The sequence below is a fragment of the Zonotrichia albicollis genome, chromosome 4, assembly GCF_047830755.1.
Source record: "Zonotrichia albicollis isolate bZonAlb1 chromosome 4, bZonAlb1.hap1, whole genome shotgun sequence".
Taxonomy (NCBI): Eukaryota; Metazoa; Chordata; class Aves; order Passeriformes; family Passerellidae; genus Zonotrichia; species Zonotrichia albicollis.
Window position 1 is genome coordinate 51,958,276 of NC_133822.1, and position 16,063 is coordinate 51,974,338.

The 16,063-nt window shown below is 35.4% G+C and overlaps 1 protein-coding gene across 3 annotated transcripts in view; it reads right to left on the reverse strand.

Moving 5' to 3' along the window:
* Positions 1 to 16,063, reverse strand: part of MON2 (MON2 homolog, regulator of endosome-to-Golgi trafficking) — a 65,688-nt gene that overhangs the window by 40,850 nt on the left and 8,775 nt on the right. For 2 of the 3 annotated variants that reach the window (XM_005480551.4, XM_005480549.4), the window contains exons 2-10: positions 11,579 to 11,642; positions 7,529 to 7,656; positions 6,603 to 6,734; positions 5,032 to 5,161; positions 4,369 to 4,466; positions 3,048 to 3,173; positions 2,102 to 2,296; positions 1,266 to 1,390; positions 792 to 931 (exon numbers count right to left, since the gene is read on the reverse strand). In XM_005480551.4, the coding sequence (XP_005480608.1) occupies positions 792 to 931; positions 1,266 to 1,390; positions 2,102 to 2,296; positions 3,048 to 3,173; positions 4,369 to 4,466; positions 5,032 to 5,161; positions 6,603 to 6,734; positions 7,529 to 7,656; positions 11,579 to 11,642 (1,138 nt within the window). Of the gene's footprint in view, positions 1 to 791; positions 932 to 1,265; positions 1,391 to 2,101; positions 2,297 to 3,047; positions 3,174 to 4,368; positions 4,467 to 5,031; positions 5,162 to 6,602; positions 6,735 to 7,528; positions 7,657 to 10,736; positions 10,754 to 11,578; positions 11,643 to 16,063 lie in introns of all 3 variants that reach the window. The other variant, XM_074539807.1, reaches the window with a different exon arrangement.

Sequence of the window (16,063 nt, forward strand, 5' to 3'; positions counted from 1 at the left end):
TAGATATGATAGACAATAATTACATTTATTATCTGGCTTTTATCTCTTTTAAGAAGGCATATCAAAAGACACCCTGACGAAATTTTTTTATGTTGCTTGTGGGTGAGGACTGCTTCCAAAACAACAAGAAGAAGCAAAGAGCCTTAACTTGGGACATAAATGCTTGCAAGGGCATTAACAGGATAACCATTTCTTCTTATTAAAATACAAATATACCTAGTGAAATGCCAAAAGCCTGACTGCAAGAAAAGACAATCAAGTCTTTTCAACATGTGTATGATTACAGCTTACAAAAAAGACAGAGATCATTTGTAAAATACACATCTTTCATGGTGCCTCTTGGCTCCCTCAACTCCAGTTCTGGCCTTGCACATCCAGAAGAATTAGTGATTGCCTCCCACACACACCTTCTTACTACTTAAATTGTGCACTGCCATAAATGACATCCCCACACAAGGAGACTGAAAGCAGACACATTTTTATAGTCAATCAGAACTAACTCCTTTGGAATCTCCCTCTGAAAAGTTGTGAAACAAGAACCTGGGTCACTGCGGAAACAGGAATCAAGGCAGGAGCACTGCTCTGCTGACTGGGGTCTCTGCCTTCCCCACAAACCCCCCAGGTAGATAAAATCATCTGTTGTACCAGAGCTGAGAACACTAGTTCATCTCAAGCTAGCTTTTCACAAAAATAAACACAGAAGTACAGAGCTGTACCAGAGCTGAATCAAAACAGAATTCATTATTACAAGAAAATGATGGGACAATAATGAAGTGACAATAAAGATTTACCAGTTTGGTTCGGTGTTGCTGATGTGTTCCCTGTGCTTGGTACAAGAAATAGAGACTGGATAAAGGACCCCAGTGCATTCACAATATCACGGAAAACTTTAGTGGAATGTTGCTTCATATCATACGACTGACAAAAAGACCTAGAAGGTATTTTACAAAACAGAAAGCATTTGACAAATCAGGGACTAAAAGAATATTTTAACAACTATTTAGGTAAACAATAATTTATTTTTTTTTAGGTAAATGCTCCTTTGACACTGCTAAGACACAGACATACTCAAATATGTCTGTGTAATTCAGCCCTTTCTGGATAATAAGCATTACCTAATGCATTACACAAAATTATCATGAAAAGCTTATTGCATTTAAGTTTCTATACATTTGCAATGTTTTAGGAAGCATCTTCCATTAGAGAAAAATAATAAAAATATATCTTAAACTTTGTGTAAAAGCAAAAGCCAATATATTTAATACCTTAATAGCTGAGGCTGCACACAAAGCCTGTGAATAGATTCTACTGCAACAGCTCGTAGCCACTGTGGTTTGTCAGCATCCAGAAATTTAACCAGCAATGACAGAAAGATTTCACACTCTGTTACCTAAAATATATAAATTTATAATAATCAATAAAAATAAAAAGCTCCTACAAAATATTTTCTCAAAAGAACTTCCATCTCAGGAATCTTGTCACAGCAAGTTTTGTACAGAACCTAAAAAAATCCCTGGAATGAGTATTTACTCAGAATTATATAAAAATATAACATTTTTGACAAGGTAAAATCACATATGCAATTGTACTGAAGGAGCTAAATTCCTCACAGACATTGCAATAAAGGTCATACATTTGCTACAGTAGACAAATGAAAAATATCTTTTTTAGCAAATACCCAAAACTCAGGACGTAAGAACAACTGAACATGTGTTTTTATCCACATTCTGTCAACAGCTTTAGCAACTCAAGTCAAAAGCCTCTTAGAAAGAATTAACAAGGCACAGTAATCATCATTATCTAAAGCGAGGCAGAACAATCGAAAGGTCCCCAGAACCTGAAAGGCAGTTAAATAGAGAAAAGATGACAAGTAATCCACTATGAAATTCATACAAGTCCATGTTTAACAAAAATGTACATTTAGAATGTACAGTTTACATGTAAAAATAAATAAACGTATGAGGAAAAGAGCATTTCGCCTTTTCTTCCCTCAGTATACATCAACAGTTACCAAGAACTAATCATTACTACTACTGATCACAGCACTGGTATATACATAGAAAAACAGGATTGCATGAAGAAAATTTGAGCATATTCTTACCAGCAAGCTGTAAAACTGTTTAATCAAAACAGAAACTACTCGCAGCAAACGCATACAGATGGGAAAATATGGTTTTTCCACTGGTGCTGGGGAAGATGAGGTGGTGGAACCTTGCCTGAATTTGATATTTGGGGAGAAGAGCTTTATAACAAGAGGGCATACCCTCTCTTTAAGAAGAAAACTGAATTCCTGATGCTGAAAAAGAAAATAGAAAAAGTTATATGCAGATATTCCTTAATTGCTACCAGCAGCTCTGATTATGCATCTTATTTACATTTGTAGTTATGATCAAGCAGTCTGAAATCATGCAAATCTTGGTACAAACTACAATCAGGAAAAGAAAAGGCAGAACTGCAGACATCATTGTAAAGCTACAAAAACCCATGAAATGACAAGGTTCATGCCATGCACCCTTCTTGTATTTTGCAGGTTGAAATAGGCTGCTAATATATCACTTACAAATAGATAAATTTCTTTAATCTACCGATTGTCAGCTAGTAAAACACATTACTGCAGGATCATGGTGCATTTATATTCAGTAGATAGATGCAATTCACAGTCTTGACTCTTACTTTACAAGTGGAGTGAGGTTAATGTTTTTGTAGAAATAACAATTCCACAAATTTAGTTACAGAGCTGTCATAAATCAGGCAAGATAAGAAAATGCATTTTCAGAGGAGATATAAACAGCAAAACCAAAAGTGAAACAGAGTAAAACAAGCAGCATTACAAAATGAATAAACATAGATAAAGTGTTTGGGAATAGAAAAACATTCATAAAGCACAGGGAATTTTTCTGTTAACCCCCCCCCACACCAATATGTAAAAGCTACAAGTCCTTCAAGAAAACAATATTCTTGTTAAATTAAAGAGGATTTAATGAAGTGTATATTTTACTACCTATGTGAGTAAAAGTCTTCCTGTTTTCTGTCCAAAAACTACTCACTTGTAAAAACACTTGTGGAAAGTCGTTGAGGACCGACTCCAGAAGTTCAAGGCCAAATGTCCGTGTCATTTCTGTCATACCCACGAGCCAGTAGGGAGCATCAGCATTAACTAACTGACACAGATCCTTAGAAAGAAACACAGTAACATTAACATTCTCTGTACAGTACTGTACCAAGAAAGTTTCCCCGAGTTCATAATGGAACCTACATGCTCTCCTCTTCTGCAGGTAATTTTCTGACTTCAACATAATTTTTCTTTAAATACTTTCTTAACATAAATTATAAAGCATAGAAAAGACATTTCAAACTTTGCTGGTATCCTTGCAGTATATGTATTTATTCCTACCCTCAAAAATATCCCAAGACCAGTGATTTTGCTAAGTCAAGAAGATTTTTATTGTTGTGATGAATGCAACTACTCCTTTTCATTACACACTTGCCTTCAATGTCCAATATCAACCACAAGACACAGGACTGAACTACAGTTGCAGCATTTTGCTCTGTATTGGGTCTGGCTGAGAGGGAGTTAATTTTCTTCACAGCAGCCCTTACAGTGCTGAGCTTTGCATTGGTAGCTAGAAAGGTGCTGCTAACACACCACTGCTTCGGCTACATCTGAATAGCAATGGCACAGCCTCAGTGCTGCCTCTCAAGATTTCCCCCCACTACAACTAAGGGGCTGAGCAAGATCCTGTGAGAAGACAAAAAATGTCACCCCAAATTAACCAAAAAGATATTTCATACCTCAGTTATAGAACCTAAGAAATGGGAGAGAAAGGGAGGCAATCATTACAATGTTTGCCTTTTGGAGCAACCACCATATATTCTGAAGCTCCCAGGAAGTGGCTGAACATTGCTTGCTGATGCACTTTGCTCATACACATGCAAACTTTTGCTTTTGCCTTAACAAACTTCCTTATCTCAACCTATTGTTTTCCATCTTATTTTCTCTCCCCATCCAGCTGGGACAGGGAGTGGTAGAGTAGCTTGGTGGGCATTTGAGAGCCCAGTCAGGGTAAACCCACCACAGGCTCAGAGAAATAAGAATCTTGAATTTAAGGCAGACATGTATGCTTAGCTATTGTTTAAGACTTATAGTAGAACATTTTCCAAGGCCACTTGGAATCATTTTTCCATCATTCCCCTGTGATAGAGCATATCATCACCAATTAGAATAAATAGCATAAGAAAGCCCAAGGCTCTGGTTAAGGACATTGTCAACACGCAAATCTGCAAAAATAGCAAATTCTTGAAAATTTTTAAAGAGACGTAGAAGTACCCAATCTTAACTGCAAATACATAAATATACTCCCCAACTACCTGAAAAAGCATATATGCATCCTTAGCACATGGCTTCAGTGTACTGACAGATCTTCTATTACTATTCCCTTGAACTGCAGCTGGCTGGTCAACAGCATCTGTGCAAAAAAAAAAAAAAACAAAACAAAACAAAGTTTTGTGAACAAAGGAGCTGTTAAAAATCAAGTATCCATTAAGTGTTCCTACAGGAATATCCTATAAGAATGGCCAGGCAATTCTTCTCCAACTTATCATGTCTATAGAAACAAACATTAGATTGACTACCAAAGATCATCAATACCAAGCACTGCTTTCCAATGCTCTCCTCAAAACTACTACTACCATATATTTCCCACTCAGTAATCTATTGTACCTACACCATAAATGATGTCCTCACCTCAAATCCCTTTACAGTACTAACCTGAAGACCAGTTCTCACAGCTTGAAAAAAACAAAATCTAGGTTTTATATATTGCTGCACTGAATTGGACTGACAAATTGCTGAAAGATTTCATCTCCTTTAAATACAAATAAGTGTATAAAAGACAGTTAAAATTAATGATGTCTGTGACTTTTTTATAGCATCTATAGACATTTTATTACTTTGTTATCTGAAAGAGAAACATCTGATATGTGTCAAAAAAGCAGGTAAATAACAGCAAGCTGAGTAAGCAGCATGCCCACCTTTGTATCGCTCATCTTCAGCAACCACTCTCTCAAACACGACAGTCACCACCTGCCGCACTGTAGCTGCTGCAGTGTTATTTGTGATATTATCTTTTGTGAAGTGCAATCGAAAGCAAAGTACAATAGCCTGAAAGGAAAAAAAACAACAGAAAAAACATCATGTTACAATAATACATTTCATCTTTCAGCTAAGAGTCAAGGCTGATGGATTGTGGAAGGCTTTCTCTACAGTTTGTCAAAAGGTTGTCCAAAAAAAAAAGAAAAAAAAATTAAATTTGAAGAACCAGAATACATTTTATGGATTACTCTAGCCAAAAAACTCTTTAGTAACCCTCCCCAAAGGCAATCAAAAAGTGGCATTTAACTGAACACATTACAATGTGCCAATAAAATTGCTGTAATCATACAGAGAATACATAGTAATCATCACACAGAACAACTTGTATGAATATTATGTCAAAAGAACATTAGGATTGTAAGGTTAATCACAGAAAGGTCAGTCAAATCCAAAGCTAAAATGTCATTCCTCCTCCCACACTGAATCACAACACTTTCATAATCTTGTTGCCTTGACTGCTACTATTCCTAAGATGTGCAGTTCAACGTGTCATTGTGCTGGCAATGACCTGAATACCTTTTCCCACTGGATTTTGTAATTACCTCCGACTCATAGCTTAATACTTACCTGTTTTATAATGAATTTTGAAAATTAACATCTGCATATGTAGTGAAACCTGTGTTTCTTGTTCTTCTGTCCATATACTGTGTTCTGGCACTTTCAAGAACCTCAACCCTGCTGTAGTATTACATGCTGTGAGCCATACCAGATTCAGAATTTTCTTTTGCCTCTTCTTCATGTCTATGATTTGTGGGCTCCACTCTGATGGTATCACCACATTAGTTTAAAATGTCAAGTACAGCAACTTGACTGAAACATGAATGTGCAATAAGTGTCTGGCTGAAACAAATTTTGTACAATGTAATCTAGAAGAGAAACTTACAAAGAAGTTCCACAATTCACTGATGGTAAACAATGTTGCATCTTCAAAGAGAAGTATCTTAACATTTAAATTAAATGGACTGAGGCCTTATTTTTTGTCCTAGTTGAGACATAATATCCAAAATGTTTCATGTTTAAAACTATGACCTTAAGTTGGCAAAAAAAGAGCAATAACTGAACGGTTTTCAAGAGATTTAAGGCAGAGTGGAAAGCAGCTTCTTTTAACATTTTCTCTGTTAGTGAGAGTGTACACTGTGTTATGTGCTCTGATTCCAATTCAAAACTACAACAAATTTAACACATGAGAAGGATAGGCATTAGCTCAGTGTTTTTATTTCAAATTTCAATCTAGTCCAAAATGCATTATTGTGGAGGAATTACAAAACACATGGAAAAGGAAGCTAAAAGAAATCCTGTTTTCAGAGTCTAGCCATAACGACAATAGGGACACAACAGAATCAAGGAAGTCCCCTCCTTGTTCATTGTTTTCATATGCTTCATATGTGAAAATTCTCCATCTTTCCTCTTGGATATTTCAAATTCAATAGCTGATACCACAAATTCTTACCTTGGACAGTGCTTCATCATGCACAACTGTATTGGTTGTTAAAAGTACAAGAACTGTTTGGAGCAATTTAAGTTCTTCAAGGCTGTTCTCCATCAACTGCCAAAGCATATTGATAATGTTTCCGGCTGCAGCCTACAAAGAAATATTTTTTTGTCACGTATTACAATATTCATGTACTGGTATATTGTGTACATATGTAAGAATATCACTGTCATAAAGACATATCACAACTGAATGTGCCTGTTTGTCTATACCACAGCACTAAAATGAGAATTCATTATAAGGCAAATTTCATTGTCATAAGCTTCCCAAACTCACTTTGAAGAAGTGACAACAGAAATGTCTTAATATGTAGTACAAATTAAAACCTGTACTTAATTTTTTATTTGGAAATATGGAAGACACAGTAAAAATATATTTTATCCTCAGAATTCACTAATGTAAAATTAGTGTAATTTTACATTATGCAAGCACAACTGAAGGTGTATTTTAACAACATTATTTTCATCAGCTTCCTAACACACTATCATGACATCTACTGCTGCAGAAAATGTGCATCCATTTTACCTTATTGTTAAAAATAAAATGTAACAAAAGCACAATAATGTTATTGCACAGAGTATATTTGTGGATGCACAAGGTTCATTACATGTTCAGTTACCGCAGTAGAACAATGTGAACTAAATGAGCTGGTTTCAATTTTCATGGATTTCCTTCTAGAGGTTACTAATATTGCCTCACCTTTTTATTTAGTAATGTAAAAGGTTTTCTTTTAAATTACTGAAAAATAGATATAAGTAAAATATTTTGTGGACTATGTTCATTATAATATAAAGAGCCTCCTAAAACAATTCATTCACCTTCCGTTTGAGGTCTATATTTTTCACTCTGAAATATTTCTGGCTTTGTATAAAGATCGATCTTACCTCTGAAACAACTTCATGAGACATGAGCCTCTGTATGGCTGCTAGACACAGCTGAGTGATCTTTGGTTCTTTTGTTCCACAGCCCATCAGAAAAGGCTGAACCACCTCTGAACTGTTCTCTTTCAATGCTTTCAAAGAGAAATACGGAAGCAGTCAATGCTTAATACTTCAAAAAGTACAATGCAAAAGCTGTTAACCACACCCATTAATAAAAGCAACCTCTAGTTTCGGAAATTTACACATGGACCACAGGGAAAAGCCAAGTGAAGACAGACACTAGACTGACACAGCTCACTTCCACAATTACCCTGGCCAAGACTCAAATTCCAAGCACCTTCTCCCTTATACAGTCAAGTGACTTTCCAAATCCAAAACGTCCATTTAAGACCCCATGTGGTTAGCAAGAAGGTGCAAGGTTCTGCCAACCCCAGAGCGTTCCCTGGCCTTGCCCCAGGAACCAGGCCCAGGCTGGTAGCACTGTCCTTCTGCTCTGCTTCACCTCCTCAGCACCTAATGCAGGAGCAACCCAGTCTGGCACGGAGCAACATCCCACAGCACAGGGCAGGAAGGGGAAGGGCAAACCACCACTGACAAAACAGCAAGAGAGACACTAGACTGTATCCTGGGTACGTTCACCTGGCTGTGAATTTGTCAAATGCTGTTTTAGTGATACTAAAACTTCTTTAGCTTCTTAAAATGGACTTTTGCCAGGAGAAAACTAGTTCCCATAAACTTCTCTCTTTTCTTTTCCTATGGTTTTTTGTTTTGTTTTGTTTTTTGTTAAGGAGAAAAAGCTTCATAATGAATACAACATTCTACACTGCATATAAAACAGGTCTTTTTTCCATAAAAGTAATTCAAGAAATCTGGCATAATAAAATTTTAGAATATGAAAATACCAAAAATATGAAAGGAAAGCATGGCTCTGACTGATGAGTGGTTTTCCATTTGCAGGTATGTTTGCTGATTCATGCAAACTTCTAAGATTTTAGCTGCTCATCACCATTTCAGATACTAAAAATTTCCTCACAGTTGAAAGTTCAATGTCTGTTCTTACACTGAATGTCATACACTGTGTTTTAGTCTATGTGTAATAAAAGAAATGTATTCATGAAAAGTTTCACATGCTTTTCAGAGGACAGCAGTTACCACAAACAAAAAATACATTCTCACATAAAAAATGCAAACATGATCTACACTACTAAGCATCACTACAACTAATTTGGAAAAAAAATGAAACAAGTTAAAACTACAAAAAATACTTCAGTGATATTCTCCAACTGAAACACTGACTCAGAAGTTTCTACAAAAAGGATAGGCTATTATAAATTATGGATGCCAATTTTCTATAAGATAATAGTTCTGACAGGGTGATATCAACACACAGTCCAGTTTCAGCAGCCTCTTCAGAGCCAGTGCAGGCTCTATGTCCAGCTGACATTTCTGAACTACCACTAAAGTCTAACCATCAAGCAGAAAAAAGCAAGCAAAAAGATACCACAAAACATTTATCCTTAATATGAAACTTGAGATACAGCTCTGAATGGTTAAAATGCATAAGTTAATAAATAACAAGACAAAGAACAAATTTAGTCTTTTACAATACATTCTTCTATAATCCATTAAAAGCAACAATCTCACAACAGAATCTATATAAGTATTTTTAGTTAATGAATCTGAAAAATCAATGTTTTGTAGATCTCCTTTGGTACCTATCTGGTTTTATAGCAACCAGGCAGAGTTGTTCCCCGTTCAGAGGATCTGGAGCTAAATGCTGATGATCCCTTCTAACTCAGAATATTCTGTGATCATGTGTTTCTGTGGCTGTATTAGCTTCAGTCTTAAAATGCACAATAAATTTGTTATTGCCAGGTCTGCCTCCATTTAGCTACCAATTTATGGCAGAATATATTAAAAAGAATTCTACCTTACTGAACCATAACAAATGAGAAGGTTTTGGGAAGTATAACTTACCTGTTCATTTCATCAGCAAGATTATAATTCTGATTTTTTAGAAGAACTCCTAAACCATAAGTTTTTGCACATCTCAAAGCCACATGGAAATAATTTCTCAAATTTATCTCCTGTGATAAAAGGCTTTCTCCTCATCTGGAATTTCTCAAATTCTTATAAATAAATAATAAAGTATGTACACACTGCCAAGAATGAAGACTTTGAAACAGCTCAACTTAACTTCTCAAAGAGAAAGAGAGAAGTTAGATTAATGACCTCAAAGTTCTGGCAGGTTAAACATATCCCACCAAAAATAACAAAGATTTTAAGATTTTAATAAAGATTTTAAGCCTGCATCTATTTTCCTAAAAATTATAATCCTACACAATGAAATGCTTCAAGAAAGCACCAGATCAGCTTATTCAAAACAATCTGATACATTTGTTCTTATCTATGTTAGTGAAATGACAGTTTACATCAAGATATTAAAAAAATCATATCCTGATCAAAGTATTTATTTGTATTACTAGAATGTCTTGTAGATACTCCTAAATAATCTAGCAGTCAAAATGTATCCACTAGATTCCACAATTACATTGTAGCTTTTTGCAGCTTTATTATTACAGAGTGATATACATAATTTTTCTTCAGAAGACTTTAAATATTAGATAGACAATCTCTTGACACTAGCTTATGTATAAGATTAGCTTTTAATTGATACCTCAAAAAACACAAAAGTTCATAAAGAATTGAGTCTGTTTAGTGACATTAGGCTTTAACTGTGGAATGATACAATAATGTGCAGGCAAAGTACATTTTCCCAGTACAAAACTATGGAACAGAGGAAGCAAAAGTTGTTATCCTATTAGCAAAGATTAACTAATCAAAATAACTTCTAGGACCTGCTGGTTCCCAAACCTCTTAACAACAAATCTGTGCAGGTTTTTTGAATGAAATAAATACTAAGTACATTCCAGTTTGAACTTTCCAAGAGTAAATAATTTTAAAAATTTTACCAAGTAAGAGAAAGTGTTCCCTCAAAAAGGTGAAAGCAAAGACTGCCCATCCATGGCTAAATTTAAAGATCTATCCTATCTCTTCCCTTTGAAAACTAAAAAACAGAGAACTTTGCAGGATTAGAAACTAGCTTTCTAAAATAAAAACTTCTTTATGCAGTAATATGTTGACAGCTTCCAAAATGGCTAAATACTGCTTTCCCTTTTTCATTTGTGTATTTTGATATAGCTGACATTACCTGGCAAACTTTTCCCACTTATGTCAGCATACATGACAGCAGTAAAAACAAAGAAAATAAACAAATAAAAAAGAGGCATTAAAGTGAAATACTGAGGAGTGGATCTGTTAATACAAATAATCCTAGAAAATGCCTCCTTAACAATACCTGATTTACATATCTCAAAAGTAGATATGGTTTTGCAGCTATTTCACTGGACTTGCCAACCAATCTAGCATTTCAAGGATTTTGACTACATCTGGGGTAGACACTCAAGTATTGATGCAGGGACACTCAAATCTGGCCAAGGGCTTTACCAGCAACTGACAAGAAGCCAACTTTATAAAGCTGAAGACAGTCAGGAGATATTGTTTAAGCACTTACAATCTGCATCTCACAAGGTATGTCCCATCTCTTAAGGCATTGGAACATCTTAAGTTGAATGACCTTGTCTCAGATAAAGATGGATTTTTGCCTGCCAGTTACAAGTCCCAAAGGCTGGACTAATACATAGATGTGGATCACACTGCAGAACTCCACACAGAGCACTCAACCACAACAGCTAAAACACTGAGAATGTAGGGCCTGAGTATTTCATAGTACTTTTCTAAGTGGATGATTACTTTTGTAGAGCATCAACTGAAAATGGAGCCCTTCCTGAGCATCCTAATAGCACTAACAAGAAACAAGTAGTGTTAAAAAATTTCTACAGTGGAATTTTTGCTAAGTGCCCAAAAGTAAAGCATCAACAATACAGCACACACTAAAGGACATGTAGCATTATTAGACACATCCAAGACAACTTTTTAACATTTTGATCTGTAACTCAGCTTTATTCTTCCTACTGCACAGCAAATAATTACCTGCCAAAATATCTGTGTTTCGTGCAGCTATTGTTTTCACTTTTATTATTCCTGATTCAGCAGCCTGGAAGAAAAGAAAACAAGTAGTTTAGATGCTATATCATTCATCAATATCTGTAAAGAAATAAAAAAATATTGTAGATAAATAAAAAGGTATAGTCTCAGATAAAGAAATGCATTTGCAGTGGTTTCTGCCAGCAGAGTTAATGCAGAAGACAAATTTTTGTAGTTGCTGGAATTCCTTTCTAGAATTCCACAGGAAGGGTTATATTCAGAATTTTTAGGAATCATGATTCTCATTGTATTACTTTCCAGTCTTATGAATGAAAAAAAAAAAATCACTAGTAAGCATAAACACTGTTACAGTCTCTAGACAGTTTCAAATTACAAGTATAAAAATGAAACCCATCTTCCCCCTGGATTTTGGCTCCCAAACGTCCTATACAAATGACCCCGTGGCAATGCCGCAAAGGTGACTTGCTAACAACACTTTCTGCTCTTCCCAGCATGCCACACAGAGCACAGCACCAGCTCCTCTCTCCCTTTCCCCCAAGTATGACTTGGCAGAGCAGCAGCATCATCCCCTCGCTCTCCCACTCCGCCAGCAGGGCCAGGGCTGCCCAGCCCAGCCCAGCCCGGGCATCACCCACGGCCCAAGGGAACAGCAACTCCCGCTCCAGAGCCCACAAACACTCCCCTGCAGAAATCACTCACGCCGTGCTCCCTAACAGAAATCAAGCCAAACTGGAAACACTTTGCATTTCAAGACCATGACTTCTGAAAGCTTTGTGTACAAAACAAGAAAGATCTATTATACATTGTGCTTTTCCAGTTTTTAAATTTCATTAATACACTATAAGACTCCAGAAAGAATTAAACAAATCAAAATAAATGCAACAGGTTTTCCCAAATGACTGGATGCAAATTGCTGGAAAATACTGTTCTGCAAATTTGAAAGCATACTTCCCCTTTTATTTTAGCTTTGCATTTCTGTGCACTTTCCACACTACACATTACTATTTTTCCTCTGATACTACTATTTAAAGATGCGTGCTGTCACCTCATAAAACAGATTAGAGAAGCAAAGAAACAGTGTCATCGGAAATATGAAAATGATAGTACATGAAGTTTTACCAAGTGTTAATATTCCCTCTCCATCAAAACATTATTCCAACAAGGTTTCACAGAAAGTCAGGCTAAGGTGACTGGATAAATTCACAATTAAATATTTAAATTAAGATTTGACATACATATTTCTCAAAATAGCTAAATGAGAAATGCAAAACTGAGGGGTTTTCGTTTGGTTGTTTTTTTAAAAAATTTGATTTCCCAAAACAATATAGGAAGACTAAACACCTGCCTGGAGTGTTCTGGAGATTTATTTAGATTTTTCTGAACACAGTTTTCTACTTTAAAAATGAAGTCAATAATATTCACAGTGCCTGATTAACAATACAACATGCTCAAATAAACACAAAGCAACATGAACATATATATTTTGCATAACTAAAATAAGGCATGTCAAATGCAGCTCTTATTTATTTTAATGATATTAACTTAATGTGTTGAACTTCTTGTCATAACACTTTGTTTCTACTAATTAATACGAAGGATTTGTCACAGTCCAAATTCAATCATCTTTAAATGAAAACTAATCACAATTACTAATGGCAATTGATTTCTGTCTTGCGAGGAGCGACAAACTCATTCTGATTCCAAGAAATATTAAGCCTGCTCATAGTAGCGGCATTCACAAACACCATGCACTTCGCACAAAAATTTTCCAATATAATGGCTCTCAGTTTTTTCCGTGCTGGCTTTATATAAAATACTATATATTAAAAAAAAAAAAAGTAAAACAAAGAAACTGCTGAATATAAGCATTCTTCTCCATGAGATACAGAAATTTGTATGATCATCTGCATGATGCTATGGTTTCTATTCTGAATCTCAGTTAAAAATATTTACAGTTAAAAACCAATTACACCACATGTACCCTACAAAATACTGCATTATATGTGTAAAAGAGACAACATATTAACACTATAAAAATATACCTCAGTTGATCACAAATAGCCAATAGAAAACATGATAACTACAAACAGTTCTAATCTGTATACATTAATGCAAAAGTGTGCTGGGATTGCATCAGTTTAAGTGGCAAATTAAAAGATATATTCATAGCTTTTAAAGTTTACAAATTTACATCAATTACTATAGCAGTTTGCAGGACACTGTCACATAAGAACAGGATCTTATAAAGCACTAATCAAGGAGAGAGCATTATATTGTGTGTATTTATGGGTACAAATACGATTATTTACTTTCACATAAATATAAGACACAATGTTTTTACATCAATACCAATTTTGGCTGTAACATTACCAGCTTCCCTTAGCACCACAACTCATAGTAGCCTAACAAGCAAGTCAGTTCTCTCTTTATTTTGAACAGAAGAAAATATACATGAAATTCCTGAAACTTAACAAAGCTTAAATGTATTTAAAACCTTCAGCCAATTAGATTTCCAATTCTGCTGCTTTAATAATTGTGAAATGAAGTGATATAAAATGTCTCAAACACACACGTGCCATTATTGAGTTTTGGTTCATGTTTCTCCTGAAGCAACTGCAGCACCCAGTCTGGGAAGGTGAAATATTGACAAAGAAGAGAAATTGACTCTCAGGGATAGCACATATTCAAGTCAATCTCTTCCAGCACTTTGATCTGGCTTTAATCAAACAGTCAATAACCCCCAGTAAAATTCAACAAGACCCTCTACACTCAAACACTTGCCCCATCATCTTTCTGCTTCCATGGAAATTACCAAGTATTTGCTAATTACATGGAAATCACCCTTCACAGAAATCAAAGTAAGGCAAAGAGACAACCTATGTGCAAAAAAAAAAAAAAAAATTAACAAGATCAGGAGAGTGCAGTTTCAAGCAGACTGAAAAGGAGTCTGTGCATAACATCTATGTTCTGGCCTCAAAGTTCCTCTCTGAATGCACAGTCTGAAAACAACATTCACAGCTGCCTTACAGACAGAGGTTCTCTGCATGTGAGAGACCACAATGTGGAGATGCAGAGAGGCTTCCAAACACAGCTTCAGCAGCTTCTCAGATCCAAAACTCTTACTCTCCTAACAGCCTTCTCAGTCTGCAGCTGAAACAGGGAAAACTTTCAGCCTTCCTGTCACAGATATGCTGTGAGCATCTTCCCAATTTTTGGAAACTTTTACTTTGTTTAGGATCTAAAGTACTTATTGTGTAACAGAGGCAGATAATATCCCCTCAGGCAACCAGGAAGGAAAGATTTAACACATCCTCAAGCAAAACCAACATTTACCAACATCCAGGTAACATTCATGAGCTAAATTTTTCCACATTACACATATTTAAAGCTGTAACTCATAAATCACGTATGAAGGTATTAGGATAACTGGGATATTCAATTCTACATGAATTCAACAGGACGTAGAGGCAAGCAATTCACACCATGAGTGGTAAGTGGATCTAGAAAGCAGCAGTTCTTCAAATCTGTCTTCTGGGACATTGTGGAAGCTCCTAAATCCAGCTGCAGTAGGCAATCTGCATTAACTAAAGATACCACTTGAGCTAACTCCATGATCACCATATCATTACCCTGCAGCCCAAGAACAGGACTTGTCTTGGCAGTACAAAGAATAATGGCATGGCATATGCTTGAACATTTAACATTAATAGAGGTACATCTTGGGCCTCTACTGAAATGCATACAGACAGGCAAGTAAAGGACCAGAGGCATCAGCTGGGATGTGATCTGACAGTATATCAGGTGCTCTGCAGTAATCTCTATGAACTTGTCATTCTTTACTCTGAAAGCGCTACCCTTCTTTTACTGAAAAATAATAACATAGTTAAAAACTTTTCCTAAGGGAAAGATGACACAAAATTTGAATCTAAAGTGAGAAAAAGTAATTGTTGTCTCTGCCATAGCAATTGTTTCTTTAAAAGTTTCAAACGATTTAAAAAAAAAAGTTTAAAAAGGATAAACATGCTGATCTTCAAAGGAATTTGTATCTAATTAGGAACAAAGTCAACACCTTTTTGACTTTATTAACCAAAAAATATATATTCCCATAAGGATATTTAATGCAACAATCAAACATGTACTAATTTATACTAAGAACTGATCTAACATCAAGAATCTTTTTGTATGAATTTCTAAATGTGATAGCATTGCTACCAAAAGTTAATAAAACCAAGAATTTTCACTGCTAGTGCTTTTGAATGACCATTTGTGTTTTCATTGTACATTGGAGCAAGTTGCTGTCTCCAGAGACACTAAAATTATTCTAAAGTTAGAAGTCCTTACCACTCAAGTCACTGATTTCTCTATTCTCAAAAGAAAAGCAATCAGAAAGAATACTTTTTATTGGTACTTACATTACATTGTTTGCCAACCTTTTATTAAGACTGGATGAGAGTAATATGTTATTTATAG